This window comes from Leptodactylus fuscus, chromosome 6 (genome assembly GCF_031893055.1).
Source record: "Leptodactylus fuscus isolate aLepFus1 chromosome 6, aLepFus1.hap2, whole genome shotgun sequence".
Taxonomy (NCBI): Eukaryota; Metazoa; Chordata; class Amphibia; order Anura; family Leptodactylidae; genus Leptodactylus; species Leptodactylus fuscus.
Window position 1 is genome coordinate 20,532,420 of NC_134270.1, and position 25,172 is coordinate 20,557,591.

At 46.6% G+C, this 25,172-nt stretch overlaps 2 protein-coding genes across 2 annotated transcripts in view; one reads left to right on the plus strand and one right to left on the minus strand.

Moving 5' to 3' along the window:
• Positions 1-7,427, minus strand: part of DNAH9 (dynein axonemal heavy chain 9) — a 123,661-nt gene extending 116,234 nt beyond the window's left edge. Inside the window, exon 1 of the mRNA XM_075279483.1 lies at positions 7,003-7,427. Coding sequence (XP_075135584.1) covers positions 7,003-7,359 — 357 coding nt within the window. The 5' untranslated portion in view covers positions 7,360-7,427. The remainder of the gene's footprint in view (positions 1-7,002) is intronic.
• LOC142210359 (E3 ubiquitin/ISG15 ligase TRIM25-like) overlaps positions 1-25,172 on the plus strand; it is a 95,333-nt gene that overhangs the window by 63,369 nt on the left and 6,792 nt on the right. The window lies entirely within an intron of this gene.

Consider the following 25,172-nt stretch of genomic DNA (forward strand, 5'->3'; position numbering starts at 1 on the left):
CAGCCAGACCTGCACCCTTAATAACCAAGTGGCAGCCGCTGCAGGTCGCAGTTTTGTAGGGACAATAAAATCTAGCACAAGGAGCTGCAGACACTTCACATACCGTTGGCCGTTGGGTCCAGCCTGACATTGACCTCACCTTGACGTCTATCAGAACAGGGAGCGCTACTGCTTTTGAGACCTTACCTATCAATCAGTGTCAGTAAACAATTACTGAATGAGCAAACATCGGCCTGTGGTTTTTTTTTTACAGCCCGAATACAAGGAATTGGCTGCAGTTCTATCTATTAACCCAAAAACTTCTGCACAAGAAGACGAAATTTGTGACACACATTCTTGGGTTATTTTACATCTTAACAGCACCGACCACATCAGTCCACCTGAGAAGGCAGAGATTCCTTTAAGGGGACCTTTCACCTCGACCAACCCCAGTTCTTTGCGTCCTTTAACAGGCGCTGATCAGCTCATTCTGGCACAGATGGAATTTTTTCTCTAGTCCCCACCCTTACTGAGCAATCTGTGCTGTTAGTTTTGTTGCCTTTTATTCTAACAAGACTCTCTAATGGCAAGTGGGCGGTGTTGGACAAAAGCGGGCAAGGGGGTGTAAATTAGAGCTCTGACACTGTATGTCTCTGATCCGAAGTCTGAGCCACGCCCCTTTGCCTGCTCCTGCCTGACCCCGCCCACATGACATTAGACAGTCTATTTAGCACAACAGGCACCAACACTAACTGCAGGAACAACTGTGCCAGAATCAGCTGATCGGCACCTATTAATGATGCCAAGAACTGGATATTGGGGAGGTGATGAAAAGTTGTCATTAAGTTTTAGTATTTCTTTTTCTGAATATCAGCTTGCTGTGAATGGAAACCTTTTTGTTTACACCCAGGATCTGGAAATCTGCACAGACTGACTACTGAGGCCCCACTCACATCTGCGTTTCAGCTCAGGAAGTCCACTTAGGGACCCCCAAATGGAAACCTAGACGTATTAAAAAGTGATTACCCGGGAAACCCACAGACCTCATTGACTATAATGGGGTCCGTGTAGTTTCCGCACAAAACATGCAGAGAGCAGCACTTTACCCTCCAAATATTTGGTGCGGAAACCACATGGACCCCATTATAGTCTATGGGGATCTGCGGGTCTTTCCGGGTAACCGCTTTTTAATGTGTATAAGTTTCCATTTAGGGGGAACCCCAACCCCAAGTGGCCTCCCAAAAGGAAACCCGAACGCAAATTTGAACCGGGCCTGAGGGTTTTGAAAAACTGTTTCCAATGTATGTAATCCATCATTACTTACACTAGGTTCACATCTGTGTTGGAGTTTCCATTCAGGGGGTCTCCTTGGGGACCCCCAGAATGGAAACCTGGTCTGCTTAAAAAAGCAGTTACCCATGGAAACCTGTGGACAGCATGGACTATATTGGGGTCCGTCGGGTTTCCATTTGCAGCGCTTTTGTCTCCACATTTTTCAAGTGGAAAGGGAACTGAATCCAAGAATGTACTACAAGCGCTTAGTCCTTCTTACACAGAGGATGATTTGTTACATCGTATCAGCGTTAAAAGACGATAAAACCTCCAATAGCAGCCATTACAGTGCCCATAGGGGTTGTCACCAAACTTTCTGCCGACCCTAAATGACACATAATCTGCATTGTTATGCAGTTATGTTTCCAAAATTTCCTCTTCTCAAATGATTTGTCTCCATGTCAGTCTTCACTGCCACATCAGATTCTATTCACTAACCAGGACCCAATAACAATCTGAAAGCTGATGGAAGCAAAATCTGAGCCGTCTGACGACAGCCATGGTGGCTCCTATTGAACTAGCTGAACTGTAAGTGGCGGTCAGGAGCAGCTGTGATCCCATACCTACCCCAAAAAGACCAGTCATCCCTGGCATCATGTACTTAATGTCATTCAATACGCGAGCCGCTCTGTACTAACCCAGCGACCCCGCACCGCCAGGTAACACATAAATGGCACTTCTGAATACAACTCTGCAAGGAGCACAAAATCCAGGGTGAGACTGATGGCGGCGGTAACCGGAGACGTCTCTTATTATGATATGAGGCATTGTTGGCGTTCTCATCTAAGACTTAATCGCCTAATGGGATGTGAGGTCTGATATAAAGTGGCGGGAGGTGTGGGGGGGTTATGATGGGGACGTCTTATACTGGAGCAGTAATAGGAGTCATCACAATCTGCATTATTCATTTTTACAGAATAGGTGCAGTCTGGATCATATCCACGCATTACTGACAGGCAAGGAGGACGAATAACGGGTCAGCGATCTGGATCGTCGACCAGACGGGAACATGGTTACAAGATCAACCATTTACTAACAGAGCTGCGCAACCCTATTAGACAACTGATCCTGCTCAGCGACAAACATTTAAAGGGCCCATCAAAGATCCTGAATAAATCAGTATTGATATGCAAACTGTATGGTGTGTCAGTCTTTACTGTCAATGCTAGAATTCTATTTATGAAGTGGAAAGATTGGGATAAATAGTGCTATTTAAGATTGAGGCAAAAAGGACATTCCTTTGGCCCTAATGCGCTAAATGACACCTTATGGATGTGTCTGACTTACCTGCCTCATATATGGCTCAGTTGCACTATATACACAGCCTTAGGCCCCTTACACACCGTGGCTGCACACGAATAGCACACAGATCAGGTGCGGACATACACTAGGATATATAACATCCAAGATTCTGTAGTCTGAAAAATGGATAGCTAATGAGAAAGCAGACATATACTGATGGAAGCAAGGTCAGAAAATCTGGATTAGAGCATTGCTACATATGGGAAACCGTCAGTGAATATTGGGGTACAGTCACACACAAGGCAGGAATACCACTAAATCACACTGGCCAATAGTGGCATGACAGTGAGGATAATACCTCGGATTTATCTGCAAAGTCACGTGGCCATTTCACACTGTAGGTAAGCGGAGATTCGGCAACATGCAACGACCGGAGCGTATGGATGTACTGTGAGGTCGGTGACACATGGTGTCACTTGTATACTGCCGAAATCCTGCCCACCTACCGACAACAGTCTATCTATGGGCAGCAGAGAGGTTTTCCTATCTTATATAGTGATGACACACCGCTAGGACATGACCTGTCCTCATAATCGTCTGACCTCTGGTGCTCCCGCCATACACGAGAAGGCAGCGCTGGTTAGAGCTGCGCCCTCTGTTGTAAACCCATCCGAGTGTCATCTGACTTCTGCTATAACATTGGACCCGATGGTGCTTTAGAAGTAAGCAAAAAAATAAATAAAGTTGGGTCACCTAGCTTTGCACAGATCCTGAGCAGAACAAAAAGCCTACAGGTTTAGCAGGATACATCCCTTCTACCCTCTCCATGGTCATTCGGCCATAGCAATCTGTTACGTTCTCACACTACCCCCTGCTCAGCTGTTAATCATTGCAGAATGGAAAGTATTTCGTCTTTCTGACCCCGACCACTGCGTACCCTCTCTGACAAGCTGAGCAGAACTAATCTGGCTCATCCATAGGTATGTGAGGTTTGTTACAGTGTATCAGTGCAAGGCCTCATGCACACAGCTATATCACAGCTCAGTTTGGTACAGAGTTATTATAGGCCTCCTATTGCAGTGCAGGGACCTTAAAGGGGCCCTTTACATCCAGGTGCAGGGGTCTTACTGTACATCCAGTTTCATGGTTGTGGACTCCATTCAGTGTTGTGTGTATAGAAGTATAAGGGACGTTTATTCTACAGGCGGCTACATCCATACAGCCGAGGCTATGGGGCACTGATCACGTGTTCTGCAGCAGGTCATGGACCCATAGTGATGAGTACTTAGGCCTGGTTCACATTAGTGCTCCCCGCTTGGGGAACCCCCCCGAATGGAAACCTATACACATTAAAGAAAACCTGCAGACCCCATAGACTATAATGAGGTCTGTGTGGTTTCTGCACGAAACACGTGCTGCAACGGAATACCAATACAAGGCACCAACATTGCGTTGTGGCTTTCCTCAGATGAATAGGCCTAATCCGCGAGGACCCCAACCCGCAGAAAGATCCAGCAAGACGCTCATTTTTTCCTCATCCGTCCACAATCTCTTTCTCTTATTGAAAGGGAGGGAGATTTGGGACGGAATCTGCCACGGATTGCTACATGTGAACCTGGCCTTTGTAGACTTGCAGTTTTTACATATCAATAGTTCTGTGTCACCAATCGGTCAGAGTTTGTACAGTATCAACAAGGTGGAAGGGATTTTACCAAATCGCATTGATGCTGCACCGAGCGCCGATTTACAACAAAAAAGCGGATACCTCACATGGATTTTGCCGCAGATTTTCTGCAGAGATTACATCCTGGTCACATTCAGATTGTGCAGATGTGTTGAGCAGCTTTGAGCCACGTAGAAAAACCACACGCAGTTTTACCACAAACCGAGCCATTTCTGTGGCCAACAAAGGAAAACAGTGACAATGACCTAAAACCACATGCGGTTTTTGCTGCACAACTGTCTGAAATGTTTTTTCCAGTGTAACTAAAGCTGATAGATTGTTGTTCCAGTACTTCCTCAGTTTTAAGATTTCTGCTTGCTTTCAGTGAACAGAAACCTCATAGATGTAAATTCATACGTGGCAGATCTGTAGCAGAAATTTGTTGCTACTAAAAATCAGTTCTATTCATCTGACGTGGCCACAATGTAAAGGAAAACCAGAGTGAAATACGGTTTTGCTAGAAATCGGTTCAGGTTTGCTAGGGGTTAACTGGGACTGTAAGGACGGCGCCGCACCTCCCATGAGGCGACCTGAAGCGAGCGCTTCAGGCGGCGCTATGCCAGGGCCTCAGGGAGGGCGGCATTTTTGCTAACCTAAGCCAGTCCAGGACAAGCTGTCCTGGACTGGCTTAGTACGGAGCGGTGGTTTGGGGAGGCCACTGGAGCAGCGTTGCTCCAGCAGCCTCCCCTCACGCGCATGCAGTCTCCGGGCCTGCTCTCTGGCAGCAAACGGCGCTAAGCCCCGCCCCCTTCGAGTCATCACGCCCCCTCTGCTAAGTCACGCCCCTGCTCCACCCCCTCCCCGGCGGGGGGGGGGGGGGGCGGCTTTCTGTACTTCGCCTCGGGCGGCGAAAGGGGCAGGTTCACCCCTGTGTAAGGAGGGGTTATCAATATTAGGGCTAGTTCACACGGGGCTAGTGACCGTGAATTTTGGTTCTGATTAAAAGCCGCATCAGAATAGGACCAAAATGTGACAGTCGCGACTGTTGCGGCTTCCGACAGTCACGGCTTCCCGCTCCGGAGTAGGTCCAAATGAATGGCCCTAGTCCGGAGGGTGCTGTTACGAGGCACGGCTTGATCAGCCGCAGAATCCGCCTGAAGAAAGGACAGCTCGCTTCTTTTTTGCACGAGTGGGAACACACCGCTAGCGGAAAAAAGAGTGCTAGCACTCAACATAGACCTCTATTGTGACGGGGCGGATTTTGAGGTCAATCCGCCCCTTTTTGCCCCGTGTGAACGAGCCCTCAGAGGAGTCCCAGAGGCCAGCTGATCAATGCAGTAGCAGAGGTACTTCCACCTCACAGGCAAAGTAACATCATTTTCTTCAGCCACACTGGCTGCTTTCAGCTCAGTCCCATTCAAATAAATGGGGCTGAGCTGCAATAACATGCATGGCAACTATACAATGTAGACACTGTGGTAGATATTCAGCGCTCTTCCAACAGCAGGTCAGTGGGGGAGTTTGGTGTTGGACCCCAGCAATCTGATAATGACGATCTATTCTATGGATAGATATTTTAGCTGTAATATCTGCATGACCATTATCGATCAGTTTCTAACCTGAGATGATCTGCAGTAAAACCGCACAGTGACATGGTGTCTGGCCACATCCCGCAGCTCTGTGGAGCCGTACCATAAGGGTAGAATCACATCAGCAGTCAAAACACCGGGATGAATTCAGCAAGATCAGTGTATTTTATGTCGCAACAAAAAAAGCGACATGATTGCTGTGTCTGAATATACCCTAAGGCTAAGGCCCGACAGGCCAGAAAGGCAGCGCTAAAGCGCTGCGGGAACATCTGTGGCGTGGACGCATCGTGGTTCTTCCTGCAGCGCTTTGAACAGAAAGTTCACAGAGTTTTCCTCCGCTCCACGGACTTTCTGTTACAGTTATATCTACGGGGAAGCCGCCGGCGTTTCCATAGATATACACATAATTGTCCGCACTGCAATTTTTTCCGCAAAGTAGGGATGGGATTTGCAAGTACTGTAAAACGTCGCAACTTTTCCCGCGGCGTTTCCCCCGTGGGAAAATCACAGCATTTCTGGTCTATGGGGCCCCGGCCTAAAGAACCATCCTGATTATGTTCATTACATGGGCTGCCTCAGGATGTACAAAACATCTCCATTCACTGACAGCAGGCAGAGATCAAGAAAAGCAAAAGTTTTTAAGAAGTGTTGAAGGTTTAATTCTCTAATTCGTCTGCAATTTTTTTTATTCTGTGCTTGCTGTCAGTGAATGGAAATGTTTTGTACATCCTGAGGCAGACCATGTAATGAGCCTTACACCTTGGACACACAAGTGGATGTGTGAATAGACTTGTAGACATTCAAGGGTTTTAAAACAGCCGTCTGATGGCCATTCAAGAAACAACATGAAAACTGATTTGATTGCACTGTGTGAACAGACCCTGAGGTTGTCACTACAGTGACCGTGTCACATTCCTAATAGGGACTGTCAAGGGAAGTTATGCCAGGTTCACCCCGGCATCAGTGTCTCCATTCTTATAGCCCATTGAAGAACCAGAAGAACGGAAAACCAGATCTGTTCTATGACTGACACAAATGTCCAAGGGAACTTATTTCAATGAAATCATCAGATGGAAAAGTCGGCCTTGCAGTACTTTTTCCTCTGATAGATTTGCGCTAAAGACTCCTTACCATGTTATGGGTTTTGCAATTTTAATAACCAATGTATTCCTATCTACAATCTCTATTGGCTCTTACCTCCTCCACCAGTGCTGAGAAGTGATCCAGGGGCGCGTAGGACAGATCCCCGTAGATTAAACTATTCTTCATGGAGTCGGCGCTGAGGTAGACATTGGGCCTCTTCAGGAAATACACAGCCTTATTCTTGATAGAGTTGGGGAACTCTAGCAGGGGCACCAGGAGCCCGGCCTGGGTAAGGACCACCAGCAGCACCATCTGATCTGCCTTCTCTAAGAAATCCTGGAAGATTGCCTTGTTCTCCTCGGTGGACAGACATTTCTGCCAGCGGTCCGGCTTCAGCTTCAGAGTCTTCAGGACGTATTCTTCTATGAACTGCAGCCTCTTATCTGCAGCAGGGGCCACCGCTTCGTCCATGTTTGCCGGTAAGTGGCAGAGATTTACTCAGTTCATGTGTGCCGGGGCTGGAGGCAGAGAGTACTGAGTCTCCGGGCTGAGATGCCTCCTTCTTCTGTCTTGGCTGCTATGGTAACTCTGTTTGTGTTCAACACGTTGCAGAGAGTTGTGGTTGCTGCAGTTGGGACAATGGTCGCCCTCTCCCCGGGGAGGCTGTGAGGAGACAGAGGTGGTTAGGTTACTATTGTGCTCCAAACTGTGTAACTACAGCCAGAGACTCTGATTAACTTGTCAGACCAGGTGGACATGGGAGGAAATCACAGATTAAGGGACAAGGGCGCCCCCTAATTCCAGCACCTCTCCTACTGTTCGGGTCTGTCAGGAGACCTGAACCCCGGAGAGGTAGAATGATAAAATAGCGGTCACACAGGAGTATAATGGGCTTGGCATTTTTAAGCAAACAGGCCGTCCGTGCAGGACTCTTTTCTCCGCCATCTTTTGGCGGACACTGCACCGCAGTCTGCAGATGTGAACGTAGCCTTAGGTTATATCCACAGAGTGCAGTGAAAATGCGGTATATAATCACCTTAGGGTAAGGTAAAAAAAAAATAAAAATGGGGCATTTTCTGCAATTTGACTTCCATGTGTGAATAAGCCCCAAGGGTTCACTCACACGATGTGCTCAGGTTGCAGTTTTTGCCATTATTTTTACAAAAGCCGTAAAATGTAAAAAAAAAACAAAAAAAAAACACCTGATAGAGTGACTTATAAGAGCTAGTTCACACGGGGCAAAAATGCGCTGATTTGGATGTGGAATCCACCTCAGAATCCGTCTCCATACAATAGAGTCCTATGTAGACCGCTAGCGACATAACCTTTCTTCAGGTGGATTCCGTCTGCAAAAACCAACGGAAGTTAACGGGAGGCGGAAAAAAACGCGTCGCAGTTTTTGGATGCGGAATTGGTAAAAACTGCGACCAAAACCGTGAGGTGGTTTTTCTGCCACCCACTGACTTTCGTCGGATTTTTCAGGTGGAAATACCGTGACGTGTCAAAAAAACATCAAAACCCGCCGGATGATGTCCTGAGCGGATTTTTTCTGGACCAAATTCCTCGACACCTTTTGGGGATTTATCCAGACACAATTAAAGACCTTTCATGTCCTTGGACATATGCGGTTTTATATACCACTAGAACGCCAATACTGCACTGAATTCAGCTTTCTAGTGGTATATAAAACCGCCTGTGCCTGAAGACGTGAAAGGTCCTCTTAAAGGGTGCATTCACACGGAGGAAAATGGCGCAGAATTTGGTGTGGAATCCGTGTCAGATTCAACGCTGAAAAAAACGCTTCCCATTAACTTCAATGGGTTCCCTTTTTTGCTAGCGCTGAATTTGACGCGGATTCCACACCAAAATCAGCACCATTTTCCTCTGTGTGAATGCACCCTAAGTCTAAAGCCCCACGGGCTGTATCTGCAGCACTAAAGCGCTGCGGGAAGAACCGCTGCGTGAACGCATTGCGGTTCTTTCCGCAGCGCTTTTAAGAGAAAGTTCACAGAGTTTTCCTCTGCGGACTTTCTCTTAACATCATATCTATAGGAAAGCCGCAACAGTTTCGCAAATCGCAGTGTGTCCGCGCTGCGATCTTTTCCGACAAGTAAGGATGCATGAATCCCATCCACTTTGCCTGCACTGTACAACACCGCGATTTTTCCTGCAGTGTCTCCGCTGCGGGCAAATCGCGGCGTTTACGTCCCGGCCTAAGAGTCCATTCACATAAAGGAAAATGGCGCTTTATTTGGTGCTGAATTTTCCACACTGAAAAACAAGCCTCCCATTGATTTCAGTGGCTTCCTCGGGCTTTTTTTTCCACTAGTGGAAAGTTCTGCTAGTGAAAAAAAAAAGCTAGCGGCATCCATAGAAGTCAATGGGAGGCTTTTTTTTCAGCGTGGAAAATTCAGCGCCAAATAAAGCGCCATTTTCCTCTGTGTGAATGGACCCTAAGGGTAAGTGCACACGGAGTTTTTTGGCGCTGATTTTCACGCTGAATCCACCTCAAAATCAGCCACTATTGGGAGGCTTTTTTGGAGGCTGATTTTGAGGCAGATTCAGTGTCAAAATTAACGCCAAAAAACTCTGTGTACTCTGACCATAGGGGGAGCCACATGTGTGGTGACCAACCATGTAGTAATTCCCACAGGACTATTTCCATTGAAGGCAGACACATGTCATGGCGTGGAATACTAGCACAAGTGTCCTGATCCGTGTACACCCAGCACTCTCATGTCTCTGCCAGTACTGCAAGAGAACTCATTTGCATACTGACAAAAACCGGGATTTCTACGAACAGTGGCGCGGAGAAGACATCTAAAGGTAGGAGAAGAATAGCCTTTCTTAGGGTGCATTCACACTACGTAACGCCAGCGTGTATCACAGCCGTACACGCCGGCGTTACAGCAGGGCTGCCGAACACTTCCCATTCATTTCTATGGGAGCCGGCATGCGAGCGCTCCCCATAGAAATGAATGGGCTGCTTCTTTCACTGCGAGCAGTCCCATTGAAGTGAATGGGAAGTGCCGGCGTATACGGCTAGCTCTGCTCATTCTGAGCCGTACACGCCGGCACTTCCCATTCACTGCAATGGGACTGCTCGCAGTGAAAGAAGCAGCCCATTTATTTCTATGGGGAGCGCTAGTATGCCGGCTCCCATAGAAATGAATGGAGCTGCTTTATACGCCGCTTATTCTGAACGTGTTTTACGTTCAGAATAAGCTGCCGTATACGTAGTGTGAATGCCCCCTTAGGCTGTATTCACACAGAGTAACGGCAGGTGTTTTTTGTGTGCTTTTTGCACATAGCGCCGCGTTAACGCCGCGCTATTTTGCGGTGGCGTTGACCGGCGGTAAAACGCCTGGCGTTACTCTGTGTGAATACAGCCTTAAGGCTATTCCTATGTGTTAGTCACAAAAAATTGCGTTTCAATGATAATGGATGAGATGTGCACACACCATAGAGAAAGGTGAATATGTACCCACTGGTCCACCATAGCTGACCTGGAGACGGGGCAGGACCTCACAGATTAGTAGTATGGGGGGGGGGGGGGGGTAAGCGTTGCCGACGCATTTTTTCCCTCAGTGCTTATTTGCTGCAGGACGCTATGTGGGGCCTTATAATGTATTACTGATCGGTCTATACGTATCTCATGTTGGACTTCTATAGGAGAGTCACTCTGTAGCGTTGTCTGTACTTCTGTATACTGTACTGGTCAGTCTATACTGATAAGTAGATAAGCATCTCTTCAGATTCCTGTACTATAAGGCCGGGTTCACACGGAGTATTGTGGCTCGTCATTTGGCCACGGGATCTTTTGCGGGCCGTATACGCTCCCATTGTTTTCAATGGGAGCTGGTACCATACACACTGCGCTATTTCGAGGCCATGATTTTGCGGCGGCCGCAAAATAGCATCGCGTGTACGGTACCGGCTCCTATTGAAAACAATGGGAGCGTATACGGCCCGCAAAAGATCCCGCGGCCAAATGACGAGCCACAATACTCCGTGTGAACCCGGCCTTAGTGGTCATGTTATAAGCTGACCTGAAATGGAGGATCCTGATGGAGTCACCAACGTAGCTGAGAATACATTCCCACTAAGGCCCCGTTCACACGGGGCAAGAGGGGGTGGATTTTGGCGCGGAATCCACGTCATAATCCGCTCCCTCACTGCTAGCGCTCACGGAAAAAAGAAGTGAGCGGCCCTTTCCTCAGGCGGATTCCGCGGCTGATTCAGACGCGGCGTCCGCCTTGAGACAGCACGCTCAGGACTAGGCCCATTCATTTGGACCAGAGTGCCGCGACTGTCGGAAATCACAGCAGGCGGATTTTGGCCATATTCTGACGCGGGTTCCCGCATCAGAATCAGGACCAAAATCCGCCATCTGCGCCCTGTGTGAAAAGGGGCCTAAGGCCGTAGTCATAAGTAGAGATGAGCGAACAGTGTTCTATCGAACTCATGTTCGATCGGATATTAGGCTGTTCGGCATGTTCGAATCGAATCGAACACCGCGTGGTAAAGTGCGCCATTACTCGATTCCCCTCCCACCTTCCCTGGCGCCTTTTTTGCTCCAATAACAGCGCTGGGTAGGTGGGACAGGAACTACGACACCGGTGACGTTGAAAAAAGTAGGCAAAACCCATTGGCTGCCGAAAACATGTGACCTCTAATTTAAAAGAACAGCGACGCCCAGCTTCGCGTCATTCTGAGCTTGCAATTCACCGAGGACGGAGGTTTCCGTCCAGCTAGCTAGGGCTTAGATTCTGGGTAGGCAGGGACAGGCTAGGATAGGAAGGAGAAGACAACCAACAGCTCTTGTAAGAGCTAAATTCCAGGGAGAAGCTTGTCAGTGTAACGTGGCACTGACGGGCTCAATCGCCGCAACCCAGCTTTCCCAGGATCCTGAATGGAATACACTGTCAGTGTATTCCCGTATACCCGATATATACCCCGATACCCGTTCCAACGGTGTGCCCCCCCACCTTCACCCCAGAAATACCCTGCAAGTCCCCTAGCAATAGAATTGGGGCTATATACACCCACAATTTTTACTACTGGTATACAGTGCCATTGTCTGACTGGGAATTCAAAGAATATATTGGGAATACAAATACCCTCATTTCTTGCTACTGCCATATAGTGCCAGTTTCTGACTGGTAATTCAAAGAATATATTGGGGTTACGTGCACCCACAATTTTTACTACTGGTATACAGTGCCATTGTCTGACTGGGAATTCAAAGAATATATTGGGAATACAAATACCCTCATTTCTTGCTACTGCCATATAGTGCCAGTGTCTGACTGGGAATTCAAAGAATATATTGGGGTTACGTGCACCCACAATTTTTACTACTGGTATACAGTGCCATTGTCTGACTGGGAATTCAAAGAGTATATTGGGAATACAAATACCCTCATTTCTTGCTACTGCCATATAGTGCCAGTTTCTGACTGGGAATTCAAAGAATATATTGGGGTTACGTGCACCCACAATTTTTACTACTGGTATACAGTGCCATTGTCTGACTGGGAATTCAAAGAATATATTGGGGTTATAAATACCCTCATTTCTTGCTACTGCCATATAGTGCCAGTTTCTGACTGGTAATTCAAAGAATATATTGGGGTTACGTGCACCCACAATTTTTACTACTGGTATACAGTGCCATTGTCTGACTGGGAATTCAAAGAGTATATTGGGAATACAAATACCCTCATTTCTTGCTACTGCCATATAGTGCCAGTGTCTGACTGGGAATTCAAAGAATATATTGGGGTTACGTGCACCCACAATTTTTACTACTGGTATACAGTGCCATTGTCTGACTGGGAATTCAAAGAGTATATTGGGAATACAAATACCCTCATTTCTTGCTACTGCCATATAGTGCCAGTTTCTGACTGGGAATTCAAAGAATATATTGGGGTTACGTGCACCCACAATTTTTACTACTGGTATACAGTGCCATTGTCTGACTGGGAATTCAAAGAATATATTGGGGTTATAAATACCCTCATTTCTTGCTACTGCCATATAGTGCCAGTTTCTGACTGGTAATTCAAAGAATATATTGGGGTTACGTGCACCCACAATTTTTACTACTGGTATACAGTGCCATTGTCTGACTGGGAATTCAAAGAGTATATTGGGAATACAAATACCCTCATTTCTTGCTACTGCCATATAGTGCCAGTTTCTGACTGGGAATTCAAAGAATATATTGGGGTTACGTGCACCCACAATTTTTACTACTGGTATACAGTGCCATTGTCTGACTGGGAATTCAAAGAGTATATTGGGAATACAAATACCCTCATTTCTTGCTACTGCCATATAGTGCCAGTTTCTGACTGGGAATTCAAAGAATATATTGGGGTTACGTGCACCCACAATTTTTACTACTGGTATACAGTGCCATTGTCTGACTGGGAATTCAAAGAATATATTGGGGTTATAAATACCCTCATTTCTTGCTACTGCCATATAGTGCCAGTTTCTGACTGGTAATTCAAAGAATATATTGGGGTTACGTGCACCCACAATTTTTACTACTGGTATACAGTGCCATTGTCTGACTGGGAATTCAAAGAGTATATTGGGAATACAAATACCCTCATTTCTTGCTACTGCCATATAGTGCCAGTGTCTGACTGGGAATTCAAAGAATATATTGGGGTTACGTGCACCCACAATTTTTACTACTGGTATACAGTGCCATTGTCTGACTGGGAATTCAAAGAGTATATTGGGAATACAAATACCCTCATTTCTTGCTACTGCCATATAGTGCCAGTGTCTGACTGGGAATTCAAAGAATATATTGGGGTTACGTGCACCCACAATTTTTACTACTGGTATACAGTGCCATTGTCTGACTGGGAATTCAAAGAATATATTGGGGTTATAAATACCCTCATTTCTTGCTACTGCCATATAGTGCCAGTTTCTGACTGGTAATTCAAAGAATATATTGGGGTTACGTGCACCCACAATTTTTACTACTGGTATACAGTGCCATTGTCTGACTGGGAATTCAAAGAGTATATTGGGAATACAAATACCCTCATTTCTTGCTACTGCCATATAGTGCCAGTGTCTGACTGGGAATTCAAAGAATATATTGGGGTTACGTGCACCCACAATTTTTACTACTGGTATACAGTGCCATTGTCTGACTGGGAATTCAAAGAATATATTGGGGTTATAAATACCCTCATTTCTTGCTACTGCCATATAGTGCCAGTTTCTGACTGGGAATTCAAAGAATATATTGGGGTTACGTGCACCCACAATTTTTACTACTGGTATACAGTGCCATTGTCTGACTGGGAATTCAAAGAATATATTGGGGTTATAAATACCCTCATTTCTTGCTACTGCCATATAGTGCCAGTTTCTGACTGGTAATTCAAAGAATATATTGGGGTTACGTGCACCCACAATTTTTACTACTGGTATACAGTGCCATTGTCTGACTGGGAATTCAAAGAATATATTGGGAATACAAATACCCTCATTTCTTGCTACTGCCATATAGTGCCAGTGTCTGACTGGGAATTCAAAGAATATATTGGGGTTACGTGCACCCACAATTTTTACTACTGGTATACAGTGCCATTGTCTGACTGGGAATTCAAAGAGTATATTGGGAATACAAATACCCTCATTTCTTGCTACTGCCATATAGTGCCAGTTTCTGACTGGGAATTCAAAGAATATATTGGGGTTACGTGCACCCACAATTTTTACTACTGGTATACAGTGCCATTGTCTGACTGGGAATTCAAAGAGTATATTGGGAATACAAATACCCTCATTTCTTGCTACTGCCATATAGTGCCAGTGTCTGACTGGGAATTCAAAGAATATATTGGGGTTACGTGCACCCACAATTTTTACTACTGGTATACAGTGCCATTGTCTGACTGGGAATTCAAAGAGTATATTGGGAATACAAATACCCTCATTTCTTGCTACTGCCATATAGTGCCAGTTTCTGACTGGGAATTCAAAGAATATATTGGGGTTACGTGCACCCACAATTTTTACTACTGGTATACAGTGCCATTGTCTGACTGGGAATTCAAAGAATATATTGGGGTTATAAATACCCTCATTTCTTGCTACTGCCATATAGTGCCAGTTTCTGACTGGTAATTCAAAGAATATATTGGGGTTACGTGCACCCACAATTTTTACTACTGGTATACAGTGCCATTGTCTGACTGGGAATTCAAAGAGTATATTGGGAATACAAATACCCTCATTTCTTGCTACTGCCATATAGTGCCAGTGTCTGACTGGGAATTCAAAGAATATATTGGGGTTACGTGCACCCACAATTTTTACTACTGGTATACAGTGCCATTGTCTGACTGGGAATTCAAAGAGTATATTGGGAATACAAATACCCTCATTTCTTGCTACTGCCATATAGTGCCAGTTTCTGACTGGGAATTCAAAGAATATATTGGGGTTACGTGCACCCACAATTTTTACTACTGGTATACAGTGCCATTGTCTGACTGGGAATTCAAAGAATATATTGGGGTTATAAATACCCTCATTTCTTGCTACTGCCATATAGTGCCAGTTTCTGACTGGTAATTCAAAGAATATATTGGGGTTACGTGCACCCACAATTTTTACTACTGGTATACAGTGCCATTGTCTGACTGGGAATTCAAAGAGTATATTGGGAATACAAATACCCTCATTTCTTGCTACTGCCATATAGTGCCAGTGTCTGACTGGGAATTCAAAGAATATATTGGGGTTACGTGCACCCACAATTTTTACTACTGGTATACAGTGCCATTGTCTGACTGGGAATTCAAAGAGTATATTGGGAATACAAATACCCTCATTTCTTGCTACTGCCATATAGTGCCAGTTTCTGACTGGGAATTCAAAGAATATATTGGGGTTACGTGCACCCACAATTTTTACTACTGGTATACAGTGCCATTGTCTGACTGGGAATTCAAAGAGTATATTGGGAATACAAATACCCTCATTTCTTGCTACTGCCATATAGTGCCAGTTTCTGACTGGGAATTCAAAGAATATATTGGGGTTACGTGCACCCACAATTTTTACTACTGGTATACAGTGCCATTGTCTGACTGGGAATTCAAAGAATATATTGGGGTTATAAATACCCTCATTTCTTGCTACTGCCATATAGTGCCAGTTTCTGACTGGTAATTCAAAGAATATATTGGGGTTACGTGCACCCACAATTTTTACTACTGGTATACAGTGCCATTGTCTGACTGGGAATTCAAAGAGTATATTGGGAATACAAATACCCTCATTTCTTGCTACTGCCATATAGTGCCAGTGTCTGACTGGGAATTCAAAGAATATATTGGGGTTACGTGCACCCACAATTTTTACTACTGGTATACAGTGCCATTGTCTGACTGGGAATTCAAAGAGTATATTGGGAATACAAATACCCTCATTTCTTGCTACTGCCATATAGTGCCAGTGTCTGACTGGGAATTCAAAGAATATATTGGGGTTACGTGCACCCACAATTTTTACTACTGGTATACAGTGCCATTGTCTGACTGGGAATTCAAAGAATATATTGGGGTTATAAATACCCTCATTTCTTGCTACTGCCATATAGTGCCAGTTTCTGACTGGTAATTCAAAGAATATATTGGGGTTACGTGCACCCACAATTTTTACTACTGGTATACAGTGCCATTGTCTGACTGGGAATTCAAAGAGTATATTGGGAATACAAATACCCTCATTTCTTGCTACTGCCATATAGTGCCAGTGTCTGACTGGGAATTCAAAGAATATATTGGGGTTACGTGCACCCACAATTTTTACTACTGGTATACAGTGCCATTGTCTGACTGGGAATTCAAAGAGTATATTGGGAATACAAATACCCTCATTTCTTGCTACTGCCATATAGTGCCAGTTTCTGACTGGGAATTCAAAGAATATATTGGGGTTACGTGCACCCACAATTTTTACTACTGGTATACAGTGCCATTGTCTGACTGGGAATTCAAAGAATATATTGGGGTTATAAATACCCTCATTTCTTGCTACTGCCATATAGTGCCAGTTTCTGACTGGGAATTCAAAGAATATATTGGGGTTACGTGCACCCACAATTTTTACTACTGGTATACAGTGCCATTGTCTGACTGGGAATTCAAAGAATATATTGGGGTTATAAATACCCTCATTTCTTGCTACTGCCATATAGTGCCAGTTTCTGACTGGTAATTCAAAGAATATATTGGGGTTACGTGCACCCACAATTTTTACTACTGGTATACAGTGCCATTGTCTGACTGGGAATTCAAAGAATATATTGGGAATACAAATACCCTCATTTCTTGCTACTGCCATATAGTGCCAGTGTCTGACTGGGAATTCAAAGAATATATTGGGGTTACGTGCACCCACAATTTTTACTACTGGTATACAGTGCCATTGTCTGACTGGGAATTCAAAGAGTATATTGGGAATACAAATACCCTCATTTCTTGCTACTGCCATATAGTGCCAGTTTCTGACTGGGAATTCAAAGAATATATTGGGGTTACGTGCACCCACAATTTTTACTACTGGTATACAGTGCCATTGTCTGACTGGGAATTCAAAGAATATATTGGGGTTATAAATACCCTCATTTCTTGCTACTGCCATATAGTGCCAGTTTCTGACTGGTAATTCAAAGAATATATTGGGGTTACGTGCACCCACAATTTTTACTACTGGTATACAGTGCCATTGTCTGACTGGGAATTCAAAGAGTATATTGGGAATACAAATACCCTCATTTCTTGCTACTGCCATATAGTGCCAGTGTCTGACTGGGAATTCAAAGAATATATTGGGGTTACGTGCACCCACAATTTTTACTACTGGTATACAGTGCCATTGTCTGACTGGGAATTCAAAGAGTATATTGGGAATACAAATACCCTCATTTCTTGCTACTGCCATATAGTGCCAGTGTCTGACTGGGAATTCAAAGAATATATTGGGGTTACGTGCACCCACAATTTTTACTACTGGTATACAGTGCCATTGTCTGACTGGGAATTCAAAGAGTATATTGGGAATACAAATACCCTCATTTCTTGCTACTGCCATATAGTGCCAGTTTCTGACTGGGAATTCAAAGAATATATTGGGGTTACGTGCACCCACAATTTTTACTACTGGTATACAGTGCCATTGTCTGACTGGGAATTCAAAGAGTATATTGGGAATACAAATACCCTCATTTCTTGCTACTGCCATATAGTGCCAGTGTCTGACTGGGAATTCAAAGAATATATTGGGGTTACGTGCACCCACAATTTTTACTACTGGTATACAGTGCCATTGTCTGACTGGGAATTCAAAGAGTATATTGGGAATACAAATACCCTCATTTCTTGCTACTGCCATATAGTGCCAGTTTCTGACTGGGAATTCAAAGAATATATTGGGGTTACGTGCACCCACAATTTTTACTACTGGTATACAGTGCCATTGTCTGACTGGGAATTCAAAGAATATATTGGGGTTATAAATACCCTCATTTCTTGCTACTGCCATATAGTGCCAGTTTCTGACTGGGAATTCAAAGAATATATTGGGGTTACGTGCACCCACAATTTTTACTACTGGTATACAGTGCCATTGTCTGACTGGGAATTCAAAGAATATATTGGGGTTATAAATACCCTCATTTCTTGCTACTGCCATATAGTGCCAGTTTCTGACTGGTAATTCAAAGAATATATTGGGGTTACGTGCACCCACAATTTTTACTACTGGTATACAGTGCCATTGTCTGACTGGGAATTCAAAGAATATATTGGGAATACAAATACCCTCATTTCTTGCTACTGCCATATAGTGCCAGTGTCTGACTGGGAATTCAAAGAATATATTGGGGTTACGTGCACCCACAATTTTTACTACTGGTATACAGTGCCATTGTCTGACTGGGAATTCAAAGAGTATATTGGGAATACAAATACCCTCATTTCTTGCTACTGCCATATAGTGCCAGTTTCTGACTGGGAATTCAAAGAATATATTGGGGTTACGTGCACCCACAATTTTTACTACTGGTATACAGTGCCAATTTCTAACTAGGAATTCAAAATGCGCAAGGCTCCCGGAAAGGGACGTGGACGAGGCCGTGGGCGAGGTCGGGGGAATGGTTCTGGGGAGCAAGGTAGCAGTGAAGCCACAGGGCGTCCCGTGCCTACTCCTGTGGGGCAGCAAGCATTGCGCCACTCCACAGTGCCAGGGTTGCTTGCCACATTAACTAAACTGCAGGGTACAAACCTTAGTAGGCCCGAGAACCAGGAACAGGTCTTGCAATGGCTGTCAGAGAACGCTTACAGCACATTGTCCAGCAGCCAGTCAGACTCTGCCTCCTCTCCTCCTATTACCCAACAGTCTTGTCTTCCTTCCTCCCAAAATTCCGAAGCTTTACAGAACAATAACCCAAACTGTCCCTGCTCCCCAGAGCTGTTCTCCGCTCCTTTCATTGTCCCTCAACCTGCCTCTCCACGTCACGATTCCACGAACCTAACAGAGGAGCATCTGTATCCAGATGCTCAAACACTAGAGTCTCCTCCATCTCCGTTCGATTTGGTGGTGGATGACCAGCAACCCACCCTCATCGACGATGATGTGACGCAGTTGCCGTCAGGGCATCCAGTTGACCGGCGCATTGTGCGGGAGGAGGAGATGAGACAGGAGTTGGAAGAGGAAGTGGTGGATGATGAGGACACTGACCCGACCTGGACAGGGGGGATGTCAAGCGGGGAAAGTAGTGTGGATGTTGAGGCAGGTGCAGCACCAAAAAGGGTAGCTAGAGGCAGAGGCAGAGGTCAGCAGCTTAGGCGAAGCCAGGCCACACCCGGAATCTCCCAAGATGTTCCAGTTCGTACCCAGCCCCGAAAAACTCCCACCTCGAGGGCACGTTTCTCGAAGGTGTGGAGTTTTTTCAAGGAATGCGCCGAGGACAGATATAGTGTTGTCTGCACAATTTGCCTCTCGAAATTGATTAGGGGCTCTGAGAAGAGCAACCTGTCCACCACTTCAATGCGCCGTCATTTGGAATCCAAGCACTGGAATCAGTGGCAGGCAGCAACGGCAGGACAAAGGCCGACTGCCGTTCACGCCACTGCCACTGCCTCTGCCTCTGCCTCTGCCACTGCCACTGCTGACTGTGCTGGCGATGCACTCCAGAGGACGAGCCAGGACACCACTTCATCTGCCTCCGCCACTTTGTTGACTTCTACCTCATCCTCCCCTGGTCCTGTCTTATCTCCTTCTCCTGCACCATCAAAGGCACCATCAGGCGTTTCTTTACAACAACCCACCATCTCTCAGACATTGGAGCGGCGGCAGAAATACACTGCTAACCACCCACACGCGCAAGCCTTGAACGCCAACATCGCTAAACTGCTGGCCCAGGAGATGTTGGCGTTCCGGCTTGTTGAAACTCCCGCCTTCCTGGACCTGATGGCAACTGCGGCACCTCGCTATGCCGTCCCTAGCCGTCACTACTTCTCCCGGTGTGCCGTCCCCGCCTTGCACCAGCACGTGTCACTCAACATCAGGCGGGCCCTTAGTTCCGCGCTTTGCACAAAGGTCCACTTGACCACCGACGCGTGGACAAGTGCATGCGGACAGGGACGCTACATTTCACTGACGGCACACTGGGTGAATGTAGTTGAGGCTGGGACTGCTTCCCAAACTGGCCCGGTGTACCTCGTCTCCCCGCCTAACATTCCTGGCAGGGACACGAGAAGAACACCCCCCTCCTCCTCCTCCTCCTCTACCACCTCCTCCTCCGCCACCGCCTCCTCCTCCGCCACCGCCTCCTCCTCCGCTGTTAGATTGACCCCAGCTACGAGTTGGAAACGTTGCAGCACTGGCGTTGGTAGACGTCAGCAGGCTGTGCTGAAGCTGATCAGCTTGGGGGACAGACAGCACACTGCCTCCGAGGTGAGGGATGCCCTCCTCGATGAGACGGCAATATGGTTTGAGCCGCTGCACCTGGGCCCAGGCATGGTCGTTTGTGATAACGGCCGGAACCTGGTAGCAGCTCTGGAGCTTGCCGGACTCCAACATGTTCCATGCCTGGCCCACGTCTTCAACCTAGTGGTGCAACGTTTCCTAAAGAGCTACCCCAATGTTCCAGAGCTACTGGTGAAAGTGCGGCGCATGTGCGCCCACTTTCGCAAGTCGACAGTAGCCGCTGCTAGCTTAAAATCTCTCCAGCAACGCCTGCATGTGCCACAACACCGGCTTTTGTGCGACGTCCCCACACGCTGGAACTCAACGTTTCAGATGTTGAATAGAGTGGTTGAGCAGCAGAGACCTTTGATGGAATACCAGCTACAAAACCCTAGGGTGCCACAAAGTCAGCTGCCTCAGTTTCACATCCATGAGTGGCCATGGATGAGAGACCTTTGTGACATCCTACGGGTCTTTGAGGAGTCCACAAGGAGGGTGAGCTCTGAGGATGCGATGGTGAGCCTTACAATCCCGCTCTTGTGTGTTCTGAGAGAATCCCTGATTGACATCAGGGATAACTCAGATCACACAGAGGAGTTAGGGATAGCATCCGATCCGTCACAGCTGGAGAGTAGGTCCACACATCTGTCCGCTTCACTGCGTTTAATGGAGGAGGAGGAGGAGGAGGAGGAGGAAGAAGAGTTGTCCGATGATGTGATGGTGATACAGGAGGCTTCCGGGCAACTTCGAATCGTCCCATTGTTGCAGCGCGGATGGGTAGACATGGAGGATGAGGAGGAAATGGAGATTGAACTTTCCGGTGGGGCCAGAGGAGTCATGCCAACTAACACTGTGGCAGACATGGCTGAGTTCATGTTGGGGTGCTTTACAACCGACAAGCGTATTGTCAAAATCATGGAGGACAACCAGTACTGGATCTTTGCTATCCTTGACCCCCGGTATAAAAACAACATCTCGTCTTTTATTCCGGTAGAGGGGAGGGCCAATCGCATCAATGCTTGCCACAGGCAATTGGTGCAGAATATGATGGAGATGTTTCCAGCATGTGACGTTGGCGGCAGGGAGGGCAGTTCCTCCAGTAGGCAACCAAGTTCTCACCGGTCCACACAAACGAGGGGCACACTGTCTAAGGTCTGGGACACCTTGATGGCACCCCCTCGCCAAAGTGCCGCCACGGAGGGTCCTAGTGTCACCAGGCGTGAGAAGTATAGGCGCATGTTGCGGGAATACCTTTCCGACCACAGCCCTGTCCTCTCCGACCCCTCTGCGCCCTACACGTATTGGGTGTCGAAGTTGGACCTGTGGCTTGAACTTGCCCTATATGCCTTGGAGGTGCTGTCCTGTCCTGCCGCCAGCGTCCTATCTGAGAGGGTGTTCAGTGCAGCCGGTGGCATCATCACTGACAAGCGCACCCGTCTGTCAGCTGAGAGTGCCGACCGGCTCACTTTGATAAAAATGAACCACCACTGGGTAGAGCCGTCATTTTTGTGCCCACCTGTGTAAAGCACCCCAACATGAAACTCCATGTCTGTACTCAACCTCTCCAATTCCTCCGCATCCTCATACTCATCCACCATAAGCGTTGCACAATTCTGCTAATACTAGGCTCCCTCCACCCTGATTTCCCCCAACTCTGCTGGTTAGAGGCTCCCTCCACCATGAATTTGCCCAAACTGGGCTGTTTAGAGGCTCCCTCCACCATGAATTGGTCCAAACTGGGGTGGTTAGAGGCTCCCTCCACCATGAATTGGTCCAAACTGGGGTGGTTAGAGGCTCCCTCCACCATTAATTGGTCCAAACTGGGCTGGTTAGAGGCTCCCTCCACAATTAATTGGTCCAAACTGGGCTAATTAGAGGCTCCCTCCACCATGAATTGGTCCAAACTGGGTTTTTTAGAGGCTCCCTCCACCATTAATTGGTCCAAACTGGGCTGGTTAGAGGCTCCCTCCACAATTAATTGGTCCAAACTGGGCTAATTAGAGGCTCCCTCCACCATGAATTGGTCCAAACTGGGTTTTTTAGAGGCTCCCTCCACCATTAATTGGTCCAAACTGGGCTGGTTAGAGGCTCCCTCCACAATTAATTGGTCCAAACTGGGCTAATTAGAGGCTCCCTCCACCATGAATTGGTCCAAACTGGGCTGGTTAGAGGCTCCCTCCACAATTAATTGGTCCAAACTGGGCTAATTAGAGGCTCCCTCCACCATTAATTGGTCCAAACTGGGCTGGTTAGAGGCTCCCTCCACCATTAATTGGTCCAAACTGGGCTGGTTAGAGGCTCCCTCCACCATGAATTTGCCCAAACTGGGGTGGTTAGAGGCTCCCTCCACCATTAATTGGTCCAAACTGGGCTGGTTAGAGGCTCCCTCCACAATTAATTGGTCCAAACTGGGCTAATTAGAGGCTCCCTCCACCATGAATTGGTCCAAACTGGGTTTTTTAGAGGCTCCCTCCACCATGAATTTGCCCAAACTGGGCTGTTTAGAGGCTCCCTCCACCATGAATTGGTCCAAACTGGGCTGGTTAGAGGCTCCCTCCACCATGAATTTCCCAAAACTTGGCTGTTTAGAGGCTCCCTCCACCATTAATTGGTCCAAACTGGGCTGGTTAGAGGCTCCCTCCACCATTAATTGGTCCAAACTGGGCTGGTTAGAGGCTCCCTCCACCATTAATTGGTCCAAACTGGGCTGGTTAGAGGCTCCCTCCACCATTAATTGGTCCAAACTGGGCTGTTTAGAGGCTCCCTCCACCATTAATTGGTCCAAACTGGGCTGGTTAGAGGCTCCCTCCACCATGAATTTGCCCAAACTGGGCTGTTTAGAGGCTCCCTCCACCATGAATTGGTCCAAACTGGGCTGGTTAGAGGCTCCCTCCACCATGAATTTCCCAAAACTTGGCTGTTTAGAGGCTCCCTCCACCATTAATTGGTCCAAACTGGGCTGGTTAGAGGCTCCCTCCACCATGAATTGGTCCAAACTGGGGTTTTTAGAGGCTCCCTCCACCATGAATTGGTCCAAACTGGGGTTTTTAGAGTCTCCCTCCACCATGAATTGGTCCAAACTGGGGTTTTTAGAGTCTCCCTCCACCATGAATTGGTCCAAACTGGGGTTTTTAGAGGCTCCCTCCACCATGAATTTGCCCAAACTCTGCTGGTTAGAGGCTCAATCCACCCTGATTTTCAAAACAAATGTTGGTGCCAACCTCAACTTACTACAAGGGCCAAATTCACTGCTGGTGACAAGCTCTCCTCACTGCAAGTGCCAAATACACATGTTTCAAGGTGTTTTCCTACTGTCAGAGAGGTGGTATTGAGTGTGTAAAGTGTGTAGTTGTTAGGCTGTGATGTTGGGGTAATAGAGGGTCTTTGGTGTGTTAGATGCCCCCAGACATGCTTCCCCTGCTGTCCCAGTGTCATTCCAGAGGTGTTGGCATCATTTCCTGGGGTGTCATAGTGGACTTGGTGACCCTCCAGACACGGATTTGGGTTTCCCCCTTAACGAGTATCTGTTCCCCATAGACTATAATGGGGTTCGAAACCCGTTCGAACACACGAACATTGAGCGGCTGTTCGAATCGAATTTCGAACCTCGAACATTTTAGTGTTCGCTCATCTCTAGTCATAAGGTAAAAAAAAAAAAAAAAATTGGCACACTATAATTGAATATCCCCCACACAGTATCATCTATATAATACCCCTTAGTGGTTACCATACAGGAAAATTTCCCATGAACGGCGCCCTAGATGAAGTGTCTGGAAATGTCCGCTAAAAAGCATTGGGAAGAAAACTTTACCTCAGATAAATATAAAAAAAATATTTTTATCAACATAAAAATCACCAAAAAGTCTGTAAAAAAAATCCATCTCAATCGGCAATCTCTTCTCACAGACTGGTCAGGACTCCACCTGCCGCCATTTTGGAGCCTCTGCTACCACAGCACTGAACTAGAACGACATGTCCAAGCACCTGCCGCCATTAATAATCACCTACATGACTAAATATTAGCTATAGCACGGCCATTACATCGTCTCCGTCACACAATGCATCATATACAGGCGGCTGTGCAATTTCCCGCCAAGTCTCCCCGCCGTCATTTACTTCACACACCAGATGGCGCTGTACTGTATCATCCACCAGAGGGCGCCCGGACATCAGCCTGTGTATAGTGGGGAGAGCGGGGCTGACAGGACGGACGTCATGTACAATCATACAACAGACCTGTCGCCCGATGTGACAATGGTGAGGGC